The 20,865-nt window shown below is 34.9% G+C and overlaps 1 protein-coding gene across 10 annotated transcripts in view; it reads left to right on the top strand.

Annotated features, from left to right (window-relative positions):
* Window positions 1-20,865, top strand: part of DOP1A (DOP1 leucine zipper like protein A) — a 100,607-nt gene that overhangs the window by 78,375 nt on the left and 1,367 nt on the right. For 6 of the 10 annotated variants that reach the window (XM_076003158.1, XM_076003156.1, XM_076003154.1 and 3 more), the window contains 14 exons: window positions 605-660; window positions 1,806-1,910; window positions 6,470-6,536; window positions 6,766-6,910; window positions 7,012-7,091; window positions 7,976-8,085; window positions 8,352-8,501; window positions 8,649-8,710; window positions 10,130-10,282; window positions 11,364-11,500; window positions 12,586-12,641; window positions 13,862-14,026; window positions 17,451-17,580; window positions 19,746-19,805. In XM_076003158.1, the coding sequence (XP_075859273.1) occupies window positions 605-660; window positions 1,806-1,910; window positions 6,470-6,536; window positions 6,766-6,910; window positions 7,012-7,091; window positions 7,976-8,085; window positions 8,352-8,501; window positions 8,649-8,710; window positions 10,130-10,282; window positions 11,364-11,500; window positions 12,586-12,641; window positions 13,862-14,026; window positions 17,451-17,580; window positions 19,746-19,805 (1,476 nt within the window). The remainder of the gene's footprint in view (window positions 1-604; window positions 661-1,805; window positions 1,911-6,469; window positions 6,537-6,765; window positions 6,911-7,011; window positions 7,092-7,975; window positions 8,086-8,351; window positions 8,502-8,648; window positions 8,711-10,129; window positions 10,283-11,363; window positions 11,501-12,585; window positions 12,642-13,861; window positions 14,027-17,450; window positions 17,581-19,745; window positions 19,806-20,865) is intronic. The other 4 variants (XM_076003160.1, XM_076003161.1, XM_076003159.1 and 1 more) reach the window with 1 other exon arrangement.

Below are 20,865 nucleotides of genomic sequence, written 5' to 3'. Positions count from 1 at the left end.
GGAAACCTTCAAGGGAATAGTTGGGACTGAAAAAGAACAAATTGGTAAATGTCAGTGGATATCAATATCATTTTCTTGAGGGCAGGTGTTTTTATTATATGTTACACTCAACATTATCTTTAATGACTTTAAGCTATTAAATTTTAAGCTATTAGGAATCTAACCCAAATTTGAACTAACTAATTTAACAGATATATGTAATAAATAGACTTAAATACACATTCCATAAAAAATCTCAGCCTAATTCTGATAACACCAAGGGTAAGCTACTCAAAATAAAAATAATATTGGAGCTTACAGAATACATGAATCATTTAAAAGTGACTGGTGGAGTAACAAATTTTGGTATGTGGGAGGAGAAATTGAAAGTCATTTCATTCCTTCCATCTATTTTCAACTTTTTAAATAGCATTTGTGTTATGAGTTTTCCCTACTAAGTGGAAGGGAGCTGCATGGTTTTTTTTAAATGACAAGCTAGTATTTGATTTTATTTTCTTTTGATTTTTTTTATTAAAAATTGACAATAAGATACAGAGTAGTTGCAACAATGAAAAGCAAAGGCAGCATTTTTCTTCACTATAAAATTGATTTCTTTTGTTTATAGAAACATCTTTCTTTGGAAGTCTGCATGCTTCAGTTTTTCTATGCTTATATTCAAAGGTAAGATTACCGATGTGGATCTCTCCTTACTGCATTAGCAATGTATAAAAGTTAGGGAGAATATAGGAAGAAAAGCACTTGAATTCTTTCAAGAAGTTGCTGTAATTCCCCCCACCCCAAACTAAAAGAACAAATGCTAGAAACAGAGAAACATTGTTTATGGGTGTATTAATACAAATCATGGGTATCTTAATGACCTAGCCATGCAAATCTTACAAACCTAAAAACCTAAAAGTATTGAAGGTACCTGGATGTTAAAACACTGAATTATAAGAAAATCATTTAACTAGAAATGAAAATATAGGTGAACATGTAGCAATATATTCTGTTTTGTTTGTTTTTAATGTTAGGAATGATGACATGAAAATATCTTCTTGTTGTTCCATTTTGTATTTAGCTGACCATGAACAGAAGTTAGTTGATTTGAGTTTTGATAAACTTCTTACTTGAGAGCCTGAATCTTAATCCTCTCTTATAGGATTATTCCATTTTAATCACCAAACTTGGCATCCATTTCGGATCCATGACTATCATTTATGAGGTTAGGCTATTTAGTGCATTTAAACTGATTGTGACCTAGAACAAGGACTGCCTAAAATCTGAATTTAGATACAGAGATGTGTTAGAGTTAAGTTCAGACTGAAACAAAGATAATTTCATTTTTTGACAGATGAGGAGTGGTGTTCAGTAGACAGCCCTCCCTAACATGAGTGGAGACTTATACGTGATGGAAAAAGACCTAATATAAGCAGGAAATGGAGAGACCAGGATAGGGAATGGGTGACTGTGTTATCAGTGATTAAATTGAGAATTATTGCAGTCATATTTTACTTTTGTGAGTCCATGTGATAAATGAGATTTCTATAGCAAAATTTCTCGATTAAGAAATTGCATTGAGCATTTGAAATGTATTTAGTTTTCTTCTTAAATAATATTAGTTGAAAATATAAAGCTTTTAGGAATTTTGTTCTGTCATTGTCTATAAAAATTTAGGGAATGTTTCATAGAAACTAATAGAAAAATGTGTTAAAGACTGTGGGAATTATCTTTAAGTAGAAATTTGAAAAATAAAACTGTGAGAAGATATAAAGAAAATTAAAGTTTACCATGGCTTTCTATATATACAAGCTATATTTATCTTGCAGAATTCCAGTGCCCAATCTAGTGGATAGCTGGGCATCACTGTTGATACTTCTGAAAGACTCTATACAACTGAGTCTTCCAGCCCCAGGGCAGTTTCTTATACTTGGGTAAGCAATTTCACTTAAAAATATTATTTTGAATAAAAATATAATGTTTACTGTCCTAATTGCTGAATAACAGATGTTTTGGGTGACCATGTGATCTCTCCATTTTCTCATAGGATTCTGAAGGTACAGAACTAGATGTATAAGGCCTGTAAAAAAAGAAAAGCGCTGAGGGGAGGAAACAATGTGTGTTTATACATATACAAAATGTAAATGCACTAGCATAAAACTGTTATAACAGTAGTTATTTTGGGGGGAGAACATGGGATTAAAAGGGGAAGGGATGTGTAGCATGACTAAAGGGGAACTTCATAGAGGAGAGGGGCATTTGGGCTTGACCTGTACATAAAGCAGCTTAGAAAAGTCATTTTCTCTCAGTGTCTTGGAATTTCCAGATCTGTGTTAATTTGTATAATTATTTGATAAATGATGGTCACCCATAACTGTAAGCACCATAATGTTATAAATAATGTCTGTGTTTTGCTCTCCATTATTCTTGATTCATATTAGGTCCCCAGTAAACACTTGCTCAGTGAATAAAGGTAGTAGGAGCAGAAAATCTTTGTGAAGATAGGAAGGAAAAGGAGATATACACACACACACACACACACACACACATACATACAAGGGCAAAGTCCATTATCTGGCTTGGTGATAGAGTATGGCACAGGCAGTAGAATGGTGAGAAATAAGGGTGGATGAAAAGGGAGATAAGAGCTAGATGGAGAAAGAGCTTGAATTTTATTTTAAGGAATTTGGGCTTAGGAGAAGGGACAAGGTCGGAGTGGTTGCAGGTTTTGAGGAAGGACAACATGACTCTGGCAAGGTAGTGGTAGGATAGATCAGAGGGGAAAGAGGCTGGGCTAGGAATTCTAAGTAGGAGGTAGAGACAACTATTGATGGGATTGAAAGAATAGGACAAAGAAGTAAAAGGGGCCAACAAAGGAGATAAAAAAGGAAATATCAGAAAATGAGAAGAAAACAAGGTATATTCATTGTTCTAGAAGCAAAGGGAGGTTAAGAGAGCATGGTTAACACTTTCAGAAAGGTTAAAGAATTTGAGGAATGATAAGAGTCTGGGTTGACAATTTGGAGAGGCATTGGTGATTTAAGAGAGGAATTGGAGAGGTGGTGAGCACAGATGTTAACAGCAAAGGGTTACAGTGAGAAAGTATCTATTATTATTTGAGAATGTTGGATCATGAAAAGAAAGAAATGATAAGATAGTAGGAGGAAATGTTTGGAAGTTGTCATTTTAATGGTAAGAAAGGCCTGAGGATGCTGAGTAGTTAATACCAAAGACTGAAATTGTACTCTGACTTAGTTCAAATCCTAGTTCCTTACTTAATAGCTGTGTGGCCTTCAAGCAGGTTATTTAACCTCTCCATCTGTAAAAATGTGGGAAATAATAGTGCCTACCTCATTAGGAGGATTAAATTAGTTAATATTTATTAAACTCTTAGAACAGTATCTACCATTAATAAGTGTTATCTAAGTGGAGAGTGATAGATTCTAGATTGAAGGGGGCTCATTGATAATACCAGATTTCAGAAACAGTTGGAAGGGGATAGAGTATAAAAATGACAGGTGTAAAAGTGAGAAAGAAGGAAGCATTTCTCTTAAGACTTTGCTACTCAAAGTTTAATCCTCCAACCAGCAGCATTGGAATCACCTGGGAGCTTGCTAGAACCCTGGTCTCAGGTTCCACTCCAGACCACTCAAATCAGAATCTGTATTTTAACAAGACCTCCAAGTGACTTGTATGCACACTAAAGTTTAAAAAGTATTATGTATAGAGAGAGATAGTATAGAGTAAACTTTTCCCCAACCTTGCCCATTGATGATATTAATAGCCAGCAAGAGTCAACATGTTATCACACTAAATGGCTATAAAATCAACCAATTGTAAAGAACTTTGACCTTTTTGGTCAACTTCTATATCTCTGATGGTGATTTTATATATGTAGGTGAATAATTTTCATAGACTTAGTTTTTTCCCTTATTGTTCTTAAGGAACTGACAGCCAATGGTCTCAAAATTTTGAAGTGAAGAGGACGGAAGGTGAGGGTTCTTCAGTAAAATGGCCTCAAGTTTTCTGGTAAACATAGGAATGTAGTCTTCCACCATGAAGCAGAGAGGAAGTGGTGACACAGCGGTGAGAACTTGAGGAGAGCAGATCAGCATATAGTAGCTAAGTAACACTGAAGGCTCAGCCCAGGTGTGTTAATCTAGAGATCCTGCTCAGGAATTTCAGAGATCAGGATGATACCTGGACCCCAGAAAGGAGTTTTATATGCTGGAGGTATGATGAAAAGAGTAGTAGACTCAGTATCTATAAATACTGGATCACAGATTATAAGATAACTAATGTTCATGATTTTTAATGATGAGAATAAATGTAGATACTAGACGTCAAATAACAGTCTCATAAGAATTTCTGATTCTTATAATCTTGAGTTCCAGCCCTCATATTTATGACCTTGGATACATCAGTAAACCTAATCAAGACTGTTTTCCCATGTGTCAAACAAGAACAATATCTGTTCTACCTAACTCTGAGTTGTTTTAAGGCTCATAGAGGGAATGTATGTTCAGTTCTTTCAGTCATTACCAGAAAACCCTTCTGGCTAATTTCATTAAAAAATTAAGTCCATATATTATGATCTGTAGCTTCTCCCCTAGAAGATTTGACTGTTTCCTCACTTATCCTTTCTTCTTTCTCAGATAATGAAGGATCCTACCTCCTTCTCAACATGTGTATACTCTTGAGTGTTAAAACAAAAAGTTGAACATTTTCAGTTATATATACTAGAAACTTAATTTCCTTTTAAAGTTTCTGTTGGTTGCCTTGGTACGGAGGCTCACACCTGTAATCCTAGCACTCTGGGAGGCCGAGGCAGGAAGATCGCTTGAGGTCAGGAGGTCAAGACCAGCCTGAGCAAGAGTGAGATCTGTCTCTACTAAAAATAGAAAAAATTAGCTGGGCATGGCGGTGCATGTCTGTAGTCCCAGATATTGGAAGCTGAGGCAGGAGCATCGCTTGAGCCCAGGAATTTGAGTTTGCTGTGAGCTACAATGACACCACTGTACTCTAGCTAGGGTGACACAGTCTCAAAGAAAAAAATTCTGTTGGTTTACCTTTTTTGCCAACCATTCTACTTATTCTCTAAAATCTCCTACTTACAAAACAGAAATTACTGTGAAGGTTGCTCTTCAGTATCACTTTACATATTAGTTTGGAAGTAATTAGCATATAATTTATCTTATAAAAAAGCAAGTCAAAGTAAATATTAAGTAGAAGCTTAGTAAGCAATGGAAATGGAAAATTTTCTTCATGAAGTATTTTTAATCTTATATATTAAATATGCAGCAAGTAATCTTATATATTTAATATATGTTAAAATTAATGATTGGTAAAGCCTAAGCAACATAGGGAGACTTTGTCACTAAAAAAACAAAAGAAATTTAACAAGATTAGCCAGGCATGGCAGCACACATACCTGTACTCCTAGCCACTCAGAAGGCTGAGGAAGGAGGATCCATACAGCCCAGGAAGCTGCAGTGAGCTCTGATCACACCACTACACTCCAGCCTGGGCAATAGAACAAGACCCTCTCTCTTAAAATATATATATTGGTGGCTTTTTTTTTTTTTTTACTTTTTTGTTGATATATAAAACACATAAAGAAAAACATATAAATAGTATACAACTCTATAATTCCAAAGTGTATAAAAAGTGAGCATGCCAACTATATAACCACAAACCCAAATTAAGAAATAAAACACCATGTGTCCCCTCTGGACCCCTTCCAATTACTATCCTTTCATTTCCCCAAAGATAACCACTATTCTACCACCACAGATAGATTTAGCCTTGTTTTTAAACTATAAGTATATGTAAGTATTTTATTTTGTGCCTGACTTCTTTTACTCAACATATGTTTGAGATTCATTCATGTAATTCACATAGCTATAATTTATTCATTTTCATTGCTGTTTAGTATTTCATTATATGAATATCCCACAATTTATCTCTTCTGCTTTTGCTAGACATTCAGGTTCCTTCCAGTTTTTGGCTCTTACAAATAATGCTACTATAAGCATCCTTGTATGTCTTTTTTATTTATTTAAGCATATTATGGGGTTACAAATGTTTAGGTTATGTATATTGCCCTTGCCTCACTGCCCCCAGTCAGAGCTTCAAGAGTTTCCATCTCCCAGACAGTGCACATCGAACTCATTATGTACTTATGTAACCCCATCCTCTCCTCCCCCCTCCCATCTGCCTGACGCCCGATGAATATTATTCCTATATATGCACGTAGGTGTTGATCAGTTAAAAACAATTTGCATGCTACACATCCAATAAAGGGCTGATAACTTGTATGTCTTTTATGTGCATGTTTATGCATTTCAGTTGAATCATAGGATATGTATATATATTAAATACTTAAAATAGAAATTGAGGCCAGAAAGCCACTTACTCATTGTGAGAAATTACATTGCATCTTTTTCTTTAGACTAATATTTCCTATTTCTGTTTTTCTCTTTTGCCCTGTTAGGGTTCTGAATGAGTTTATTATGAAAAACCCTAGCTTGGAAAATAAAAAAGACCAAAGAGACCTTCAGGTAAGGCATTCTGCATTAAGAGCTGTTGCCAAAACTGTGTTTCTCAGAGCCCTCAATTTGAAAATGAGAGGGTCAAATATGATAATCTGTGAAGTTTCTTCCAACTCTGGACATTCTATGAGAATCAGCAGTATCTATTATAAAATATCTGTTGTCAGAAATACGAACTATAAAAGTTCATAACTAGTATGCATGTGCACATTATAGTAGTTCTTCCTTATTTCTTTAGGATGTGACTCATAAAATAGTAGATGCAATTGGTGCAATTGCTGGTTCTTCTCTGGAACAAACAACATGGCTGCGACGAAATCTTGAAGTTAAGCCTTCTCCCAAAATAATGGTTGATGGAACCAATTTGGAATCTGATGTTGAAGGTAATGCTCTGAAACATTTAGGTTTATTATCTGTAGGCATATATTTACTAAGAAATCATTTCAGCTAGCACTAACTATATTGTCACCTTTCTCTTATTTAGATATGTTATCACCTGCAATGGAAACCTCAAATATAACTCCCTCGGTATATAGTGTTCATGCATTGACATTACTCTCAGAGGTAAATATATTATCAAGATTTTTCACATGAACTTTCAAGTAAACAGTTTCATAATTAAATATTGGCAAGTAATTTTTATAGAGGAGTTTTTAATTTGAAAAACTATTTTTTACTTCTAGAAATCACCAGATAGAATTAACAAATACAAGGTTTTGGCCTTGTATGTATTTGGATTATTTAGTTTGTTAAACATTAATGATAATAACTTTAGATATTGCTCTTTCTCTGCATCCACTATTTTTTTAAGTGTATTTTTTAAGAAAGGAAAGTAGTTTTGTATCACAGTATGGTAGGGAGTGTTGGAGGTGGTCTAATGAAGCCTGCCTCTATAAAGTATTTCACAGTTTACCAAACATTGTTGTAGATATTCTCTGACAGGCTCTTTTTAAAACCCTATTACACAGCCTTGCATGTCATTTTTTGTTTTCTCTTTACAGATGTGGATCTGGGCCTTATAAATATTAGAACAATATGACTAAGATCAAATAGCTATTAATTGACAGAGTTGGGAATTGTATGGCCTAGTTCATTTGTTTAGTTTTTTGGGGGCCACCTTATGGTCAGTGAGTCAGATTACGAAGTTTCTAGTCCTAAATTCACGATTTATTCACTGTCACATTAAAAAGTTCTTGTACTTTTTTTTAATACATCCCTATCTCAGTTGGAAGTAGTAAAATTGGCCCACATTTATATCCTGTAGTTACAATGGACAGAAAAGCAGATTGTGGCAAAAAATATTAATATAAAAATGATTTAGGAAGATCTAATTCTAGATTTTTCTGATCGTAAGGTATTCTAGGTGTTCTTACAGACTGAAAATCAATACTGATGATATCAGTTTCAGCTCATAGATTATTCTACATTTCATTTCTTATGTTTTGTAGGTTTTGGCTCATCTTTTGGATATGGTTTTCTATAGTGATGAAAAGGAGCGGGTTATTCCTTTACTTGTAAATATTATGCATTATGTTGTGCCCTACCTCCGAAATCACAGGTACTGCTATTATTTAAACAGATTTTTAAATTAATTCATAGACTGTTCGAAACAAATTGTTTCCTTATTGCCATGTAATTATCATAAAATGAGATTATTTTTACCTTGAATTATGATTGGTTAAAAACTTATTATATATTATTTCTCCTATGGTGCTTTTTATTTCAAGTCTTTACATCCTTGTCTTAATATGAACATTTGTGTATAACTTAATATGATGATCAATGTTAGAACATATAGGTTAAGGTAGTTTTTCTTCCTTATAGTGCACATAATGCCCCTAGTTATCGAGCCTGTGTTCAGTTGCTCAGCAGTCTTAGTGGATATCAGTACACACGGAGAGCTTGGAAAAAAGAAGCCTTCGACCTCTTTATGGATCCCAGTTTCTTTCAGATGGATGCCTCCTGTGTTAATCAGTAAGTTGCCCTCTTGGTTTTATTCAACATGGTGATGCACCCGAGGGTCTGTTAAAATCAAATACTGGCTTACAAAATAGAACTCTGTTCTTTAACAATAACAACAACAAAATTTAAATTACATATCACAATCTTTATCTCTTTCAGTTGGAGAGCAATTATGGACAATCTGATGACACATGATAAGACGACGTTTAGAGATTTGATGAGTGAGTATTGTGGGATAATAGCCCAAACAGTGTTTTTCTTGTACATTGATTGATTCTTACTATTTACTTTTGCTCTTTTCTGGAAACTACTAAATTAGCTCTTTGTCAGATTATACTTAGTAACCTATGGGAACATAATGTTAAAACTTAAGGAGGACAACTTAGCAATAAATAACAAGTAAAACTATTTGTCCTTTGGGGGCAACTAGTAGAAGGAAGAGGCCATGTCTAATTTGACTCTCAATTGTTTCCTCAGCTCACAGCATTGTACCTGACATGTAATAAACACTCAATAATTACTGAATGAGTGAGAGAGGTGATGAGATAGAGAAAGTCAGTCAATTGGATCCAACCTATCAGACAAGTTATTCTAAATCTCTAGGGTTCAATTTATCTTCTCTGAAGAAGGGGGGTCAAGAACATCTAAATCACCCTCTACTCCCCCCCCCCTTTCTACTCTATTTTGATTGGTTTTACACTTTAGGCTTCTATTTAGTATTTCATCTGAAAAAAGGTTTTCTCGATCTGTTTTTTTAAAAGCTTGAAAGTTACAAAACTGAATGAACTTAAATAGCAGTGAAATTGTATGATTTTGTAAGATTTTGTGTAGATTCTTTAGCTAAAGCTACAGTTTTCTCATCTGGAAAAGCGTTTTTTTCTCTTTCCTCTTCACAGGGTTGTTTTAAGGTGCAAATTCATCAATTCAGTAAATATTTATTAAAAGACAACAATGAGCCAGACATTGTGCTAACCTTAATCAAGCTTTAAAAACTATTTCAGTAAGAAGGTGTAAAGGAAATAAAATAGGGTGACGTGTGATAGATTTTCAATAATAGCTAAAGAGCTCATATTTGAGGTGAAACTTAACCCAACGTGAGAAGGCCCAGAGACAGAATATTCCAGCCATAGGTCAACAAAAATTACAAAGGTCTTAGGGTGGGAGCAAGGTTGGTAAGTTCAAGGAACAGCAAACAAGACAATGTGGCCATAGCAGAGTGAGTCAGGGGTGAGTAACATGACATGAGAAAGGGAGAGATGAGTAGGTAGGCCAGGCCATGCCAGAAATTACTTTAACAGGAATGTAAAGGATTTAAGCAGACAGCATAAAATATAAAATGGTTTTCCTAGGGTTTTATAAAATGATATTGTTAGCGGTTTTACCTTCTAAAACTCACAGCTCTAAATGTTCCTGTCTCTCTACATCACAACTCCTTCCACTTGGTGTTCCTGCTGTATATGCTGGATCTGGCTGCCAGCCCTTCTGCCTCAGAGGGGCCCCAAGTTCTCTACCTCAAGCTCCTCTCAGTCTTGAGTATCATATGGAATCTAGCCATTTGTAAAAACAACCAAATAATCTTTTTCCAAATGACTAGATGACTGTCTGTGTCACAGACTCTCTCACTTGCTTTCTTTTTTCAGCTCGAGTAGCTGTGGCTCAAAGCAGTTCCCTTAATCTCTTTGCAAACCGTGATGTGGAGCTAGAACAGAGAGCCATGCTTCTTAAAAGATTAGCATTTGCTATTTTTAGCAGTGAAATTGACCAGTATCAGAAATATCTTCCAGATATACAAGGTAAATAGTAAAAAGCTTTCTCTATCTTTCAAACTATAGTTCTTTCTGTACCTTAGAAAATAGTTTCTCTAAATTGTAAGTTGGGGTCAAATATACCAAGTGTAAATAGATAGGGAATGTTGTAGCATTAGAAATTTTTATACTGAAATAATAAAAATTATCAACACCAGTATCTAAAAGAAATCAACATTGAGTTTGTAGGACTTGCCTAAAGGTGGTCTTTGTTTTATTATCTGGTTCAAATATCCTAGGAATTCATGTTTAAGGATGAGGTTTATGACTATTTTGCTGCAGGTAGGCAAATTAACATCTTTTCAATGTGAACAAGAGATCATATACTCTAAGGAGAGGACCAAAATACAAGCAAAGCCAAGAAATTGTGACTAGAAGTAATACTTAAAGGTCTATAATTTGGGAGCTGGGCGGGAGATTATATAAGTATTTTGATAACCTTTATCAAATAGGTTTAGTGAGCCTCTGTGTCTAGAAGGCTATCAGTACACTCATTATCACCCCACGCCACCAAATAGCTCCACAATGAGGGTGAACTTCACCCAGGGCACAGTTATTTGCTGCCTGAGTCAGTGTGCTGTAGAGCCTCCAGTCGCAGGACCTGACATGGAAACACGATAGTTGTCATCTCTCTGGGGAGGTTTTTCTCATCTCCCAGAAGACAAGTGATTCCTTCTTTTTTGACCCTTTATATTTAATTGCAGATATACAATATGTACACTATTTGTTCCGTAATTTTTTTTTAAGTTGACCAGATCAGTGCTACTCAAAGTGTGGTCCATGGACTAGTACCATTCATGATAAGTACAGAAATTTACAGTAAATATTTGCTTTTATTTGCCATTTGAAAAAATAAGAAAATGACATTTATATTTTATATGTATTTATTTTTCTTGTAATTCATTTTTATTACATCTTATATCAAAATTTCTATCAGAATAGAAATTTTTTGAAAAGTAGGTCCTTCACCACAGATAGTTTGAGAATACCAGACTAGATGATATATAAAGTTTTATATGATAAAGATTTAAATTATTTAGTTATTGAAAATATACTGCGTTTCTTTCAGAGAGATTGGTTGAGAGTCTCCGTTTGCCCCAGGTGCCAACACTCCACTCTCAAGTGTTCCTGTTTTTTAGAGTGTTACTTTTAAGAATGTCTCCACAACATCTTACCTCACTCTGGCCTACCATGATTACAGAACTTGTGAGTTAATTTTACATCAGTCAAGTTATAAAACAATGTTATTAGTTTCCATGTGCTTACTGGATAAAAAGCTTATCGTGGAAGAGAACTGAATTGTAAACCAGTAACTGTCCATTTTTATGGTTGCAATAGTAAAACAAGTCAGACTCTATCTCCATACAGCTCAAACTTCCAAATATGCTGCACAGATGGCCAGCTCCTTGAAAATGATTACTTTATCTGATCTGATTTAGTGTGCAGTCTCTACTGCACCACAGTTTTAACTTTGTTACGACCTGCAGTCCTGGTTTCCACCTGTAGCAGTACCTCTAGTGATAGAGATGGTCAAGCTGGATATAAAGGGACTGACATACACTCATTCTTGAAGTGCAGCACTTACTCCGGTTAAAGTTGCTTCAGAGAGACTTGCACAAAGATTTTGTAAACTCCCAAATAGTAAAACCTTCCCAAGTCCCAGTCTATTCCTTTCCCCAAATCATACCCAGTCATCCTGGTCCTCATTGGAATGATTTGGGGAGTTGGGAAAGTGGGATCAGTAAAGAAAGGAAAAAGAATCCATATCTCTCAAAACCCAGCTTTCTAATTTCTCCACAAAGACATTTCCTTTAATATTTTTCTCTCATTTTTTTAAATAACTGTGATCACTAAATCACAAAAAACAAAACCTTGCCTTCATCTCACTGGACGCTGCCAAATGAGTAGCAAGGCTCTGTGATGCTAAATTTACAGTTTTACTTTCAGAAACTAAGTATAATTTAAAATATTCTAAGGATGTATCCTAAAATTTGTTTTTATATTAATGAAAATACAGCCTAAAATAACTAAAAGAGTGGAATTAGAATATTCCCAACACAAAGAAATGTTAAATGCCTGAAGTGACAGATACTCCAATTACCCTGATTTGATTAATCCACATTGTATGCCTGTATCAAAACATCATTTGTACCTTATAAAGATGTACAACTATTTACCCAAAATAATCCAAAATAAAAAAAATTTTAAAGGAAAATACAGCCTAAAGATAACTTGAAAAGATTAAATATCCAGTTTAAATAAACATTTAACATTTATTTCATGTTCTGCAGGTACAGGTATTTTTACTGATGGAGCAGGAACTCACTGCTGATGAAGATATATCACGGTAATATTTATTTTGATATATTGTTGTCAGCTTTTATTTTTTTTATTTTATTTTTTTTTTTTTTGAGACAGAGTCTCACTTTTTTGTCCAGGCTAGAGTGAGTGCCGTGGCATCAGCCTAGCTCACAGCAACCTCAAACTCCTAGGCTCGAGCGATCCTTCTGCCTCAGCCTCCCAAGTAGCTGGGACTACAGGCATGCGCCACCATGCCCGGCTAATTTTTTATATATATATCAGTTGGCCAATTAATTTCTTTCTATTTATAGTAGAGACGGGGTCTCACTCTTGCTCAGGCTGGTTTTGAACTCCTGACCTTGAGCAATCCGCCCGCCTCGGCCTCCCAAGAGCTAGGATTACAGGCGTGAGCCACCGCGCCCGGCCTGTTGTCAGCTTTTAATATCCTGAAATCATCCAGAATGTTACTCAGCAACTAGGAGAGTATAGATAGTATTTTATCTGAATACTATATTTAGTCCATTGTTATCTAATGGATCATGTTTGGATAGAGTGTAGTTTCACTTATTCCTTAAGCATTTTAGACTAGATTAATCTATCAGCATTTATGGCCTTTGGCCTCTAGACACAAATTTAAAGCAATACAGATAAATGAGCAATGTTGGTTTTGGTAGGTCAGATATGGTCCCTGAAACATTGCAACACATAGCAAAAACCTTTTATGGCAGGTAACCTGGAACCAATATATGTGCAAATATTTCAGAATGGTCCCAACTTAATGTACTATATGTTATTATTTTTAATATAAGTAGTTTGTTAATGTTTACCCAAATATGATTTTTATTTATATAGAAATTCTCATACAAATTTATAAATTTAAAAGTTCCTTGAAGACCATATGTTTTGAATATGTTCTGTTCTTTTTCAGTGGTAGGTTTATAAAAAGAGTCTCCAGTACTAATAACTGTTTATATTATTATAGAAAGCTCCCCCCCATCGTTGCAGAAAGAAAGTGAAGAATAATGAGGTTTCTTTGTTTTACAGTTTATATTTTTATTTTCAGGGAATATAAGTCATTTACTATTTTTACATTCTTAAAATTTTTTGAGAACAGCAAAAATAATTTAGTCATGACCTTGTTTAACAATCACTGGTATATTTGTACCAGGATGATTATGAAAAATATTAGCAGGCACTAGTAGATTTTCTCGAATTCCCTGCTAGCAAATGAGTCCAGCTGCTGACTGTACTGTCCTCTGTTTACAGGACTTCAGGCCCCTCTGTGGCTGGTCTGGAGACAACATATACAGGAGGTAATGGCTTTTCCACTTCATATAACAGCCAGCGGTGGTTAAACCTCTATCTCTCTGCTTGCAAATTTTTGGATTTGGCTCTGGCATTACCCTCCGAAAATCTTCCTCAATTTCAGATGTAAGTAAAAATGAAGATATTAATGGATACTTTTGAAAATGCATTTGCTTTGGTCATTGACATCTAAGCCTAATTTAAAGTTCTTCGTGTATGTTGCAGTATTTATAGTTTCTACTAAAATTCTTTTGGCAGGGGGTGGGCAGCACAGTTATTGGAAGTAAATGGTTGATGTGGATATATTAAGATTAACAGACTATTCAATGAACAGATTGAGTACCCTCCAGATGTGAGGCAGTGCATACATGTCCAGTGAAGGAGACATACAGTTGAACACAAGATGGATATTATGGGAGCTCATGTATAAGATGCTATGAGGCCACACAGCAGAGACCCCCTCCTGGCTTTCAGGGTCAGAGCAGGCCCCAAGGGGAGTGAAACTGTGAAGGGTGAAAGCTAGTAAAGGTGCTTGTGCTGAGAAGACAGGGGCAGGAGGGACCTGGTATGTTTCAAGTGCGGAAAGATCAGTATAGCTGGAGCAGAATGTTGAGAAAAGAGGCTGGCAAGGGACTAAATTATGTAAGGCCTTACAAGCTGTCCTAGAGAATTTGGACTTTATTCTATCACAGTGGAAAGCCACTGAAGCATTTTAAGGAATGAAGTAATGTTATTAGGCTTGCATTTTAAAAAGTTTATTTTGGCTATGTAGTGTGGAGAAAGGGCAAGACTAGACTCAAGGGGGCTGGTTTTTTTTAGATGGTAGCACATTGAACTGAAAAGAATAGGGAGATAATTGATAAAAGTAAATTCTCACAAAGTCTTGTTCATAAATGCAAAATATTTATGGTTTTTCATATCTAAATTTTAAAAATAATAGGAAACTATGATCTTTCCAAAATGTAGTAATTTGAGAATTTATCCATAAGATCAATATGTATTTATATAATGTATTATTATAATGTGTTGTATTATTCTTTGGGAATGGAATATTAACCAGGCTGCTTACATTCACAAAAGTAATTAAGAACTCTACTCTTTGATGCTCTGGGAAAAATGACATTAGATAGTGTGCTCATGGTATTGACTTTTTATCTCCATGACAAGAACTAAAATGACTTTATCCTCTTTACTTCTCAAGATGTTACTACAAAAGGGAAGGAAACATGCCATAATCTTAGCTACAGTTTTTTAAAATCTATTTTTTTAAAAATTAAATTCTATAAAGTAGAAGAAAACATGGAGAATTTAATAATTTAATCTTGAAAGAGTAATATCTAAGTATGATAATATTTTGGTAATTCAAAATATTTGATAATTTTTTTTTTTTTTTTTTTTTTGAGACAGAGTCTCGCTTTCTTGCCTAGGCTAGAGTGAGTGCTGTGGCGTCAGCCTAGCTCACAGCAACCTCAAACTCCTGGGCTCAAGCAATCCTACTGCCTCAGCCTCCCAAGTTGCTGGGACTACAGGCACGAGCCACCATGCCCAGCTAATTTTTTATATATATATATATATATATATATATATATATATATATATATTTATATTTATATATATATATATATATTAGTTGGCCAATTAATTTCTATTTTTAGAGTAGAGACGTGGTCTCGCTCAGGCTGGTTTTGAACTCCTGACCTTGAGCAATCCGCCCGCCTCGGCCTCCCAGAGTGCTAGGATTACAATATTTGATAATTTTTGTACATATAAATTAAAAAGCAGCCATAAACTAAAAAGTACCATAAAGCATTCTAAAAGACAGCAATGAATTAGAAAAATATATTTGCAATGTACATGACAAAAACGTCTAACATGCTTAATATGTAAAAATCAATAATCTGATAGAAAAATGGGCCAATGGATGACAGAGTTAATAGTTCATAGAATGGCTTCTAAACACAGAAAAAGATGCTCAACCATACTCAGAAATTCCAATTAAAATTATAGATACCTATCAGGGTGGTAAAGATCTAAAAACTGCTTTCTTTTTATCCATAGAAGGTTATTATTCTTGTTGGAAGTGTACACTGATATTGTCGAGTTGTTCTCCAAAGAGGTTATATTTACTAAAATTTAAAATATATTTTCTCTTTAAGCTAGTAATTCTGTTACATCCAAGGATTTATCCTACCACTGTACTCTCAAATGTGCACAAAAAAATAAGCATTATATAAGGGTATTATGGCATTTTTCTAAGAGCAAGCAAGAGATTGAACAGTCTAGGAAACTCATTAAATCAGTACTTTCCTGGTTCATGTCTGTAATCCTGGCACTTTAGGAGGCCAAGGCAGGAGGATCGCTTGAGGCCAGGAGTTTGAGACCAGCCTGAGCAAGGGCGAGACCCTGTCTCTACTATAAATAGAAAAATTAGCCTGGCATAGTGGCATATGCCTGTAGTCCCAGCTACTCAGGAGGTTGAAGCAGGAGGATCTCTGGAGCCCGGGAGTTTGAGGTTGCTGTGAACTGTTATGATGCCACTGCACTTTAGCCTAGGTGACAGAGCGAGACCCTCAGGGAAAAAAAAAATCAGTACTTTCCAACACTAGAGTACTATGTAGCTATTAAAAAGAATAGGGTTTTATATGATATGGGATTATTTCCAATATACATAATTAAATCAAAACAAGGTATAACTGCCAGTTGCACGGCTTATGCCTGTAATTCTAGCTACTCAGGAGTCTGAGATGGGAGAATCCCTTGAGGCCAGGAGCTCGAAAGCAGCTTGGGCAACTAGTAAGACCCCATCTCTAAAAAAAATTTTAAAAATTAAAAACAAGCAGCAATCATGTGTGTTTTTTTTAAAGGAGAGGATTGGTTGTACAAATATGCATTCTATGCATAAACTCTCTCTGGAAGGAGATTCAAGAAGGTGACAACATTGGTGAATCCTTTGATGGAATAGAAACCGCCTTTCTTTGGCATGCTGTTTTATATGGTTTGAATTTTTTCCATAGTCAGATATTATCTTTACTTATTAAAGACAAAAAAAAAAACGAGAAATATAAGAGAGGTGTAAAAGAAGTTCTACTTACATTTTTCTTAAATTGTTTCAGTTCTTTGCCTCCTTACTGTGTAGTTAAGGAACATTTAGCCAATTATACATTGAGAAATCAAGTCTTTGCCAGTACAAAGAGATAGTAAAGAAAACAAAAGCAATTTCCTTTTATCAGTAAGAATTTTTTGCCTATTAGCTAATGAGGAAGGAAACATATGTTGAGTATTTGCTTTGTGCTCATGAAAAAAATAGTGACGAGCACTTCATAACTTTATCATTTACTCCTTATAACACTGAGGTAGTTAACGGTATCTTTACTGAAGAAAAGGCCCAGAGAGATTAAGAAACATACCAAAGGTGACAAAGCTAAAAGTGGCACAGGTGGCATTTGAATCTTTTAAGTAGGAGGGTCATGATCTTTCTACTACAATATGCCTCATCTTAGATAATACAATGTCTGTCATACTGATGTGCATATCATTCTTTGATACATAGGTACCGATGGGCCTTTATTCCAGAAGCCTCAGATGATTCAGGTTTAGAAGTCAGAAGGCAGGGCATACATCAACGAGAATTTAAACCATACGTGGTACGACTGGCAAAACTTCTTCGGAAAAGGGCAAAGGTATTGTATTCTTTTGGTTTGGTTCGGTTTTATGTAACCACATGTTGTATTAGTGAATTGTTTATTAAATACTTCCTGGGAAATTGAAGACATTATCAAGTTGAGCTATTTTTAAAAATGTCCCTAGTTTTTAGAATTAATGTCTATAAGCCTAATATTCCCAGACACTTAGAAAATACATTGTATTTTAAAGGAATATTTTGGTTATATTAATTTTTTAAAAGAGAAGAAAAAGTCTTTTGTACATTAATAACATCTACCTTAAAATATTTTCTCCTCAAAAAACATAAAAACCTTGGAACCATGCATGTAAAGTACTTAACACTGTAGTCCTAAACAGCTATTGTGTCAAAAACACCCATAGTATTCATCTTAATGCCATGATGAGAAACAGGATAATATGAGTTGGTTGAGAAAAATTCAATATCAAAAGATTATTAGAAAAAATGTTAGATTTGTTTTTAACAGAACTAATAATTGGGTAAGATTATACATTTTACACTTTTAGAAATTATCATATTTCATCAACTGAATTAGCTAGACCTCGATCAGAATAATAATCATTAGCATTCGTTCTGTTTGTCTATATGAAGTGAAATATTTATGCTAAAAATTCTATTCTAGCTAGGTGTGATGTCTCATGCTTGTAACCCAAGTACTCAGGAGGCTGAGACACAAGGATTATTAAGAGACCAGGAGTTCAAGACTAGCCTGGGCAACAGAGAGAGAACCCATCTCACAAAAAAAAAAAAAAAAGAGGGGGGGGTAGGGAGGGAGAGAGGGAAGGAGGGGGGAGGGATTAGCTGGCCATCATAGCACATGCCTGTAGTCCTAGCTACTGAGGACAGAGAGGCAGTATTGCTTGAGCCCAGGAGCTCAAGGATGCAATGAGCTATGATCACTGTATCCATGGCACTGCATCCGTGGCACTGCACTCCATGGTGGAGTAAGACCCCATCTCTTAAAAAAAGAAAAAATTTCTAAGAATGAAAATGAATTAGTTCTGCTAAGTCAACATTTTTAGGCTTTTTTCATTATGACCTACAGTAAGAAATGTATTCCACATCCTAACCCAGTACTGCTGTGTAACAGAATATAAACTTTCTCACAAAAAAATACTTGCCTTTAGCACACAAAGTATTTTCTTTGTTCTATAGTTCCTATTGTTGATGCTGATTATGTCCCATTTAAACATATTTCAAGAACCCTCCCACCCTGCAGTTTTTAAAACACTACTCAAAATTAAACTGTCTCTATTAGAAAGGTAGTGAAGGGACTCATTAACATAAAGCATCTACTTAGAGAATATTCCTCAAGAGGAAATGTGGGAATTAACTTAAAACATATACCATAAAGTATAAGAAAAATAAGATATGTAAAATATGTTTATACTGTGTCTTATGTACTTTATCTTTCAGTATGCATCAGAGTAATTTATTACAGATCTTTGCCCAAGAACATAAAAGTAATGAAACTGGCATAGTCATCATTGGGTCTGTGTTACTAATCTTTTGTCATCTCTTCTTTTGCATCCAAAAAATTTCAAAAATAAATTGTACAATTTGGGTATGATCTAGGCTGTTTTGTGAAACCTAGTTTGCAGTATGTGCTTTGAGTGCTCAGAAATTTTCCAGTCTTCTGGAGTCCTCTACTCAGGTGTAGCTCTTAAATAGAAATCCATAAATACAGAAATGGAATGGAGGAAAGTGATTGAAAAGGAAGTTTTACTTGAAGGAATTTACATAAGGAATTTAATTTTAAAATCCCAGTTGCTTCTATAGAGGGTAAATAAAAAGACAGAGAATGAAGATTAAAATTGGGTCCAGAGTTTAGGGATAGGATTTAGATACTTTCACTTTCATATCACAGGGTTTGGAATAATAATCATGACGACAAACCCAGAAGCAATGCAATTATATATGACCCCAGGTGCATGTCCTTTGTTATTCCTGCATCTCATTAGTAATGAGAGTTTTTATAAGACTCCTCCTTTATCTAAAGCACAAATATAACAGTCCTTTGCCCAAAACTTGTCCCACAGAATAAGAAAGCTAATTTGATTGGAAAGCATCCTTCCATCCACATCACTTTTAAACAAGGTCTTCACGGCCAAGCATACTTTTCACTGGAACAAAGGATATGAGTTCTCCTCTTTCCTTCCACAGGACAAGGAGGAGGACTTTAAGACAATGATTTTGGAGGGATTGGAGATGGCCAAGCATCAGGTGAGGGTGGCTTTTGATGCTTGTGATATGGCAGCAAAAGTTGCCACATCTGGACCAAATATTGAGACACAAAGCCAATTCTGGGTTTCAACAAGTACAAGAGAGGTAAACAGGAAGGAAGTCTTTAAGTGTAGTTTGGTAAAGTCAAAGAAGAAGTCATTTGTTTGGAAACATGTTTGGCTTTATTGTATTTAATACTGAGGACGTATGTATAGTTCTGATTAGGAACAGCAGAAACACTGAAACAAGTGTATTCTTCTTGGTCAAAGGCTTAGTATAAGTCCCGCTCTTAAAGGCACATCCTGACAGGAATATAAATGAAAGATTACATCATAGTTCTCTTATATTTAGAAATGAGCTATATAGAGGTAAGCATAGTTTTCATTTTTCTTCAAGATAAATTCATCTCTGTACACTCTTTTGTCACTGAGTTGCAGTTTGATTTAGGGACTAGAGAGGTGGTGTGATCGACCAGTTCTTGAGTAATGGTAGTGATATGAAAGTCAGTCACAGAACTCTCAGTAGAGCCAGTGTCATAGTTAAGAAAAAAGATGGTTTTGTGTATCTTATAATCTAGATTAGAGGTTAAACAATTGCTAAGTAAATTAAGTGACAGCTGTTAGGTGTTTTTTTTTGGTTTTGGCCAGAGAAAGAACTAGGTAATCTTGTTTGTTCCTGGAGTCTTCCATTTTAACTTGAATCTGTTTTCCTTTCTCAGAATTTTACTTTAAGCAAATAAACTTAGAGAGCACACACAATAGCCACCAGATTTTATATCTGCTTTATCCACTAGAAAACTAGGATATTAAACTAGTTTCTCAACATTTGATCTTAGAAGGCAAACTCCATTTGTTAATCAATATGAAAGGTGGCAATTTTGTTTCCTAAGTCTCAATGATTTTTTTCCTTTTCCTATACAGTTCATTATTATCTTTATTTAGGGTGGTGTTATATCTGATTCTGCCCAAGTTCAACTGTAGTTCTCTCATCTCTCTCTGGACAGAATGACGTCTGCAGTTGTGTTTATGTAATTCTTAGCTTCTTAAACTAGCCTCTTGTG

Source organism: Microcebus murinus, chromosome 5, assembly GCF_040939455.1.
Source record: "Microcebus murinus isolate Inina chromosome 5, M.murinus_Inina_mat1.0, whole genome shotgun sequence".
Lineage (NCBI taxonomy): Eukaryota > Metazoa > Chordata > Mammalia > Primates > Cheirogaleidae > Microcebus > Microcebus murinus.
Note: the sequence above shows the minus strand (reverse complement) of the source record. Positions and strands in the feature narration are given on the sequence as shown.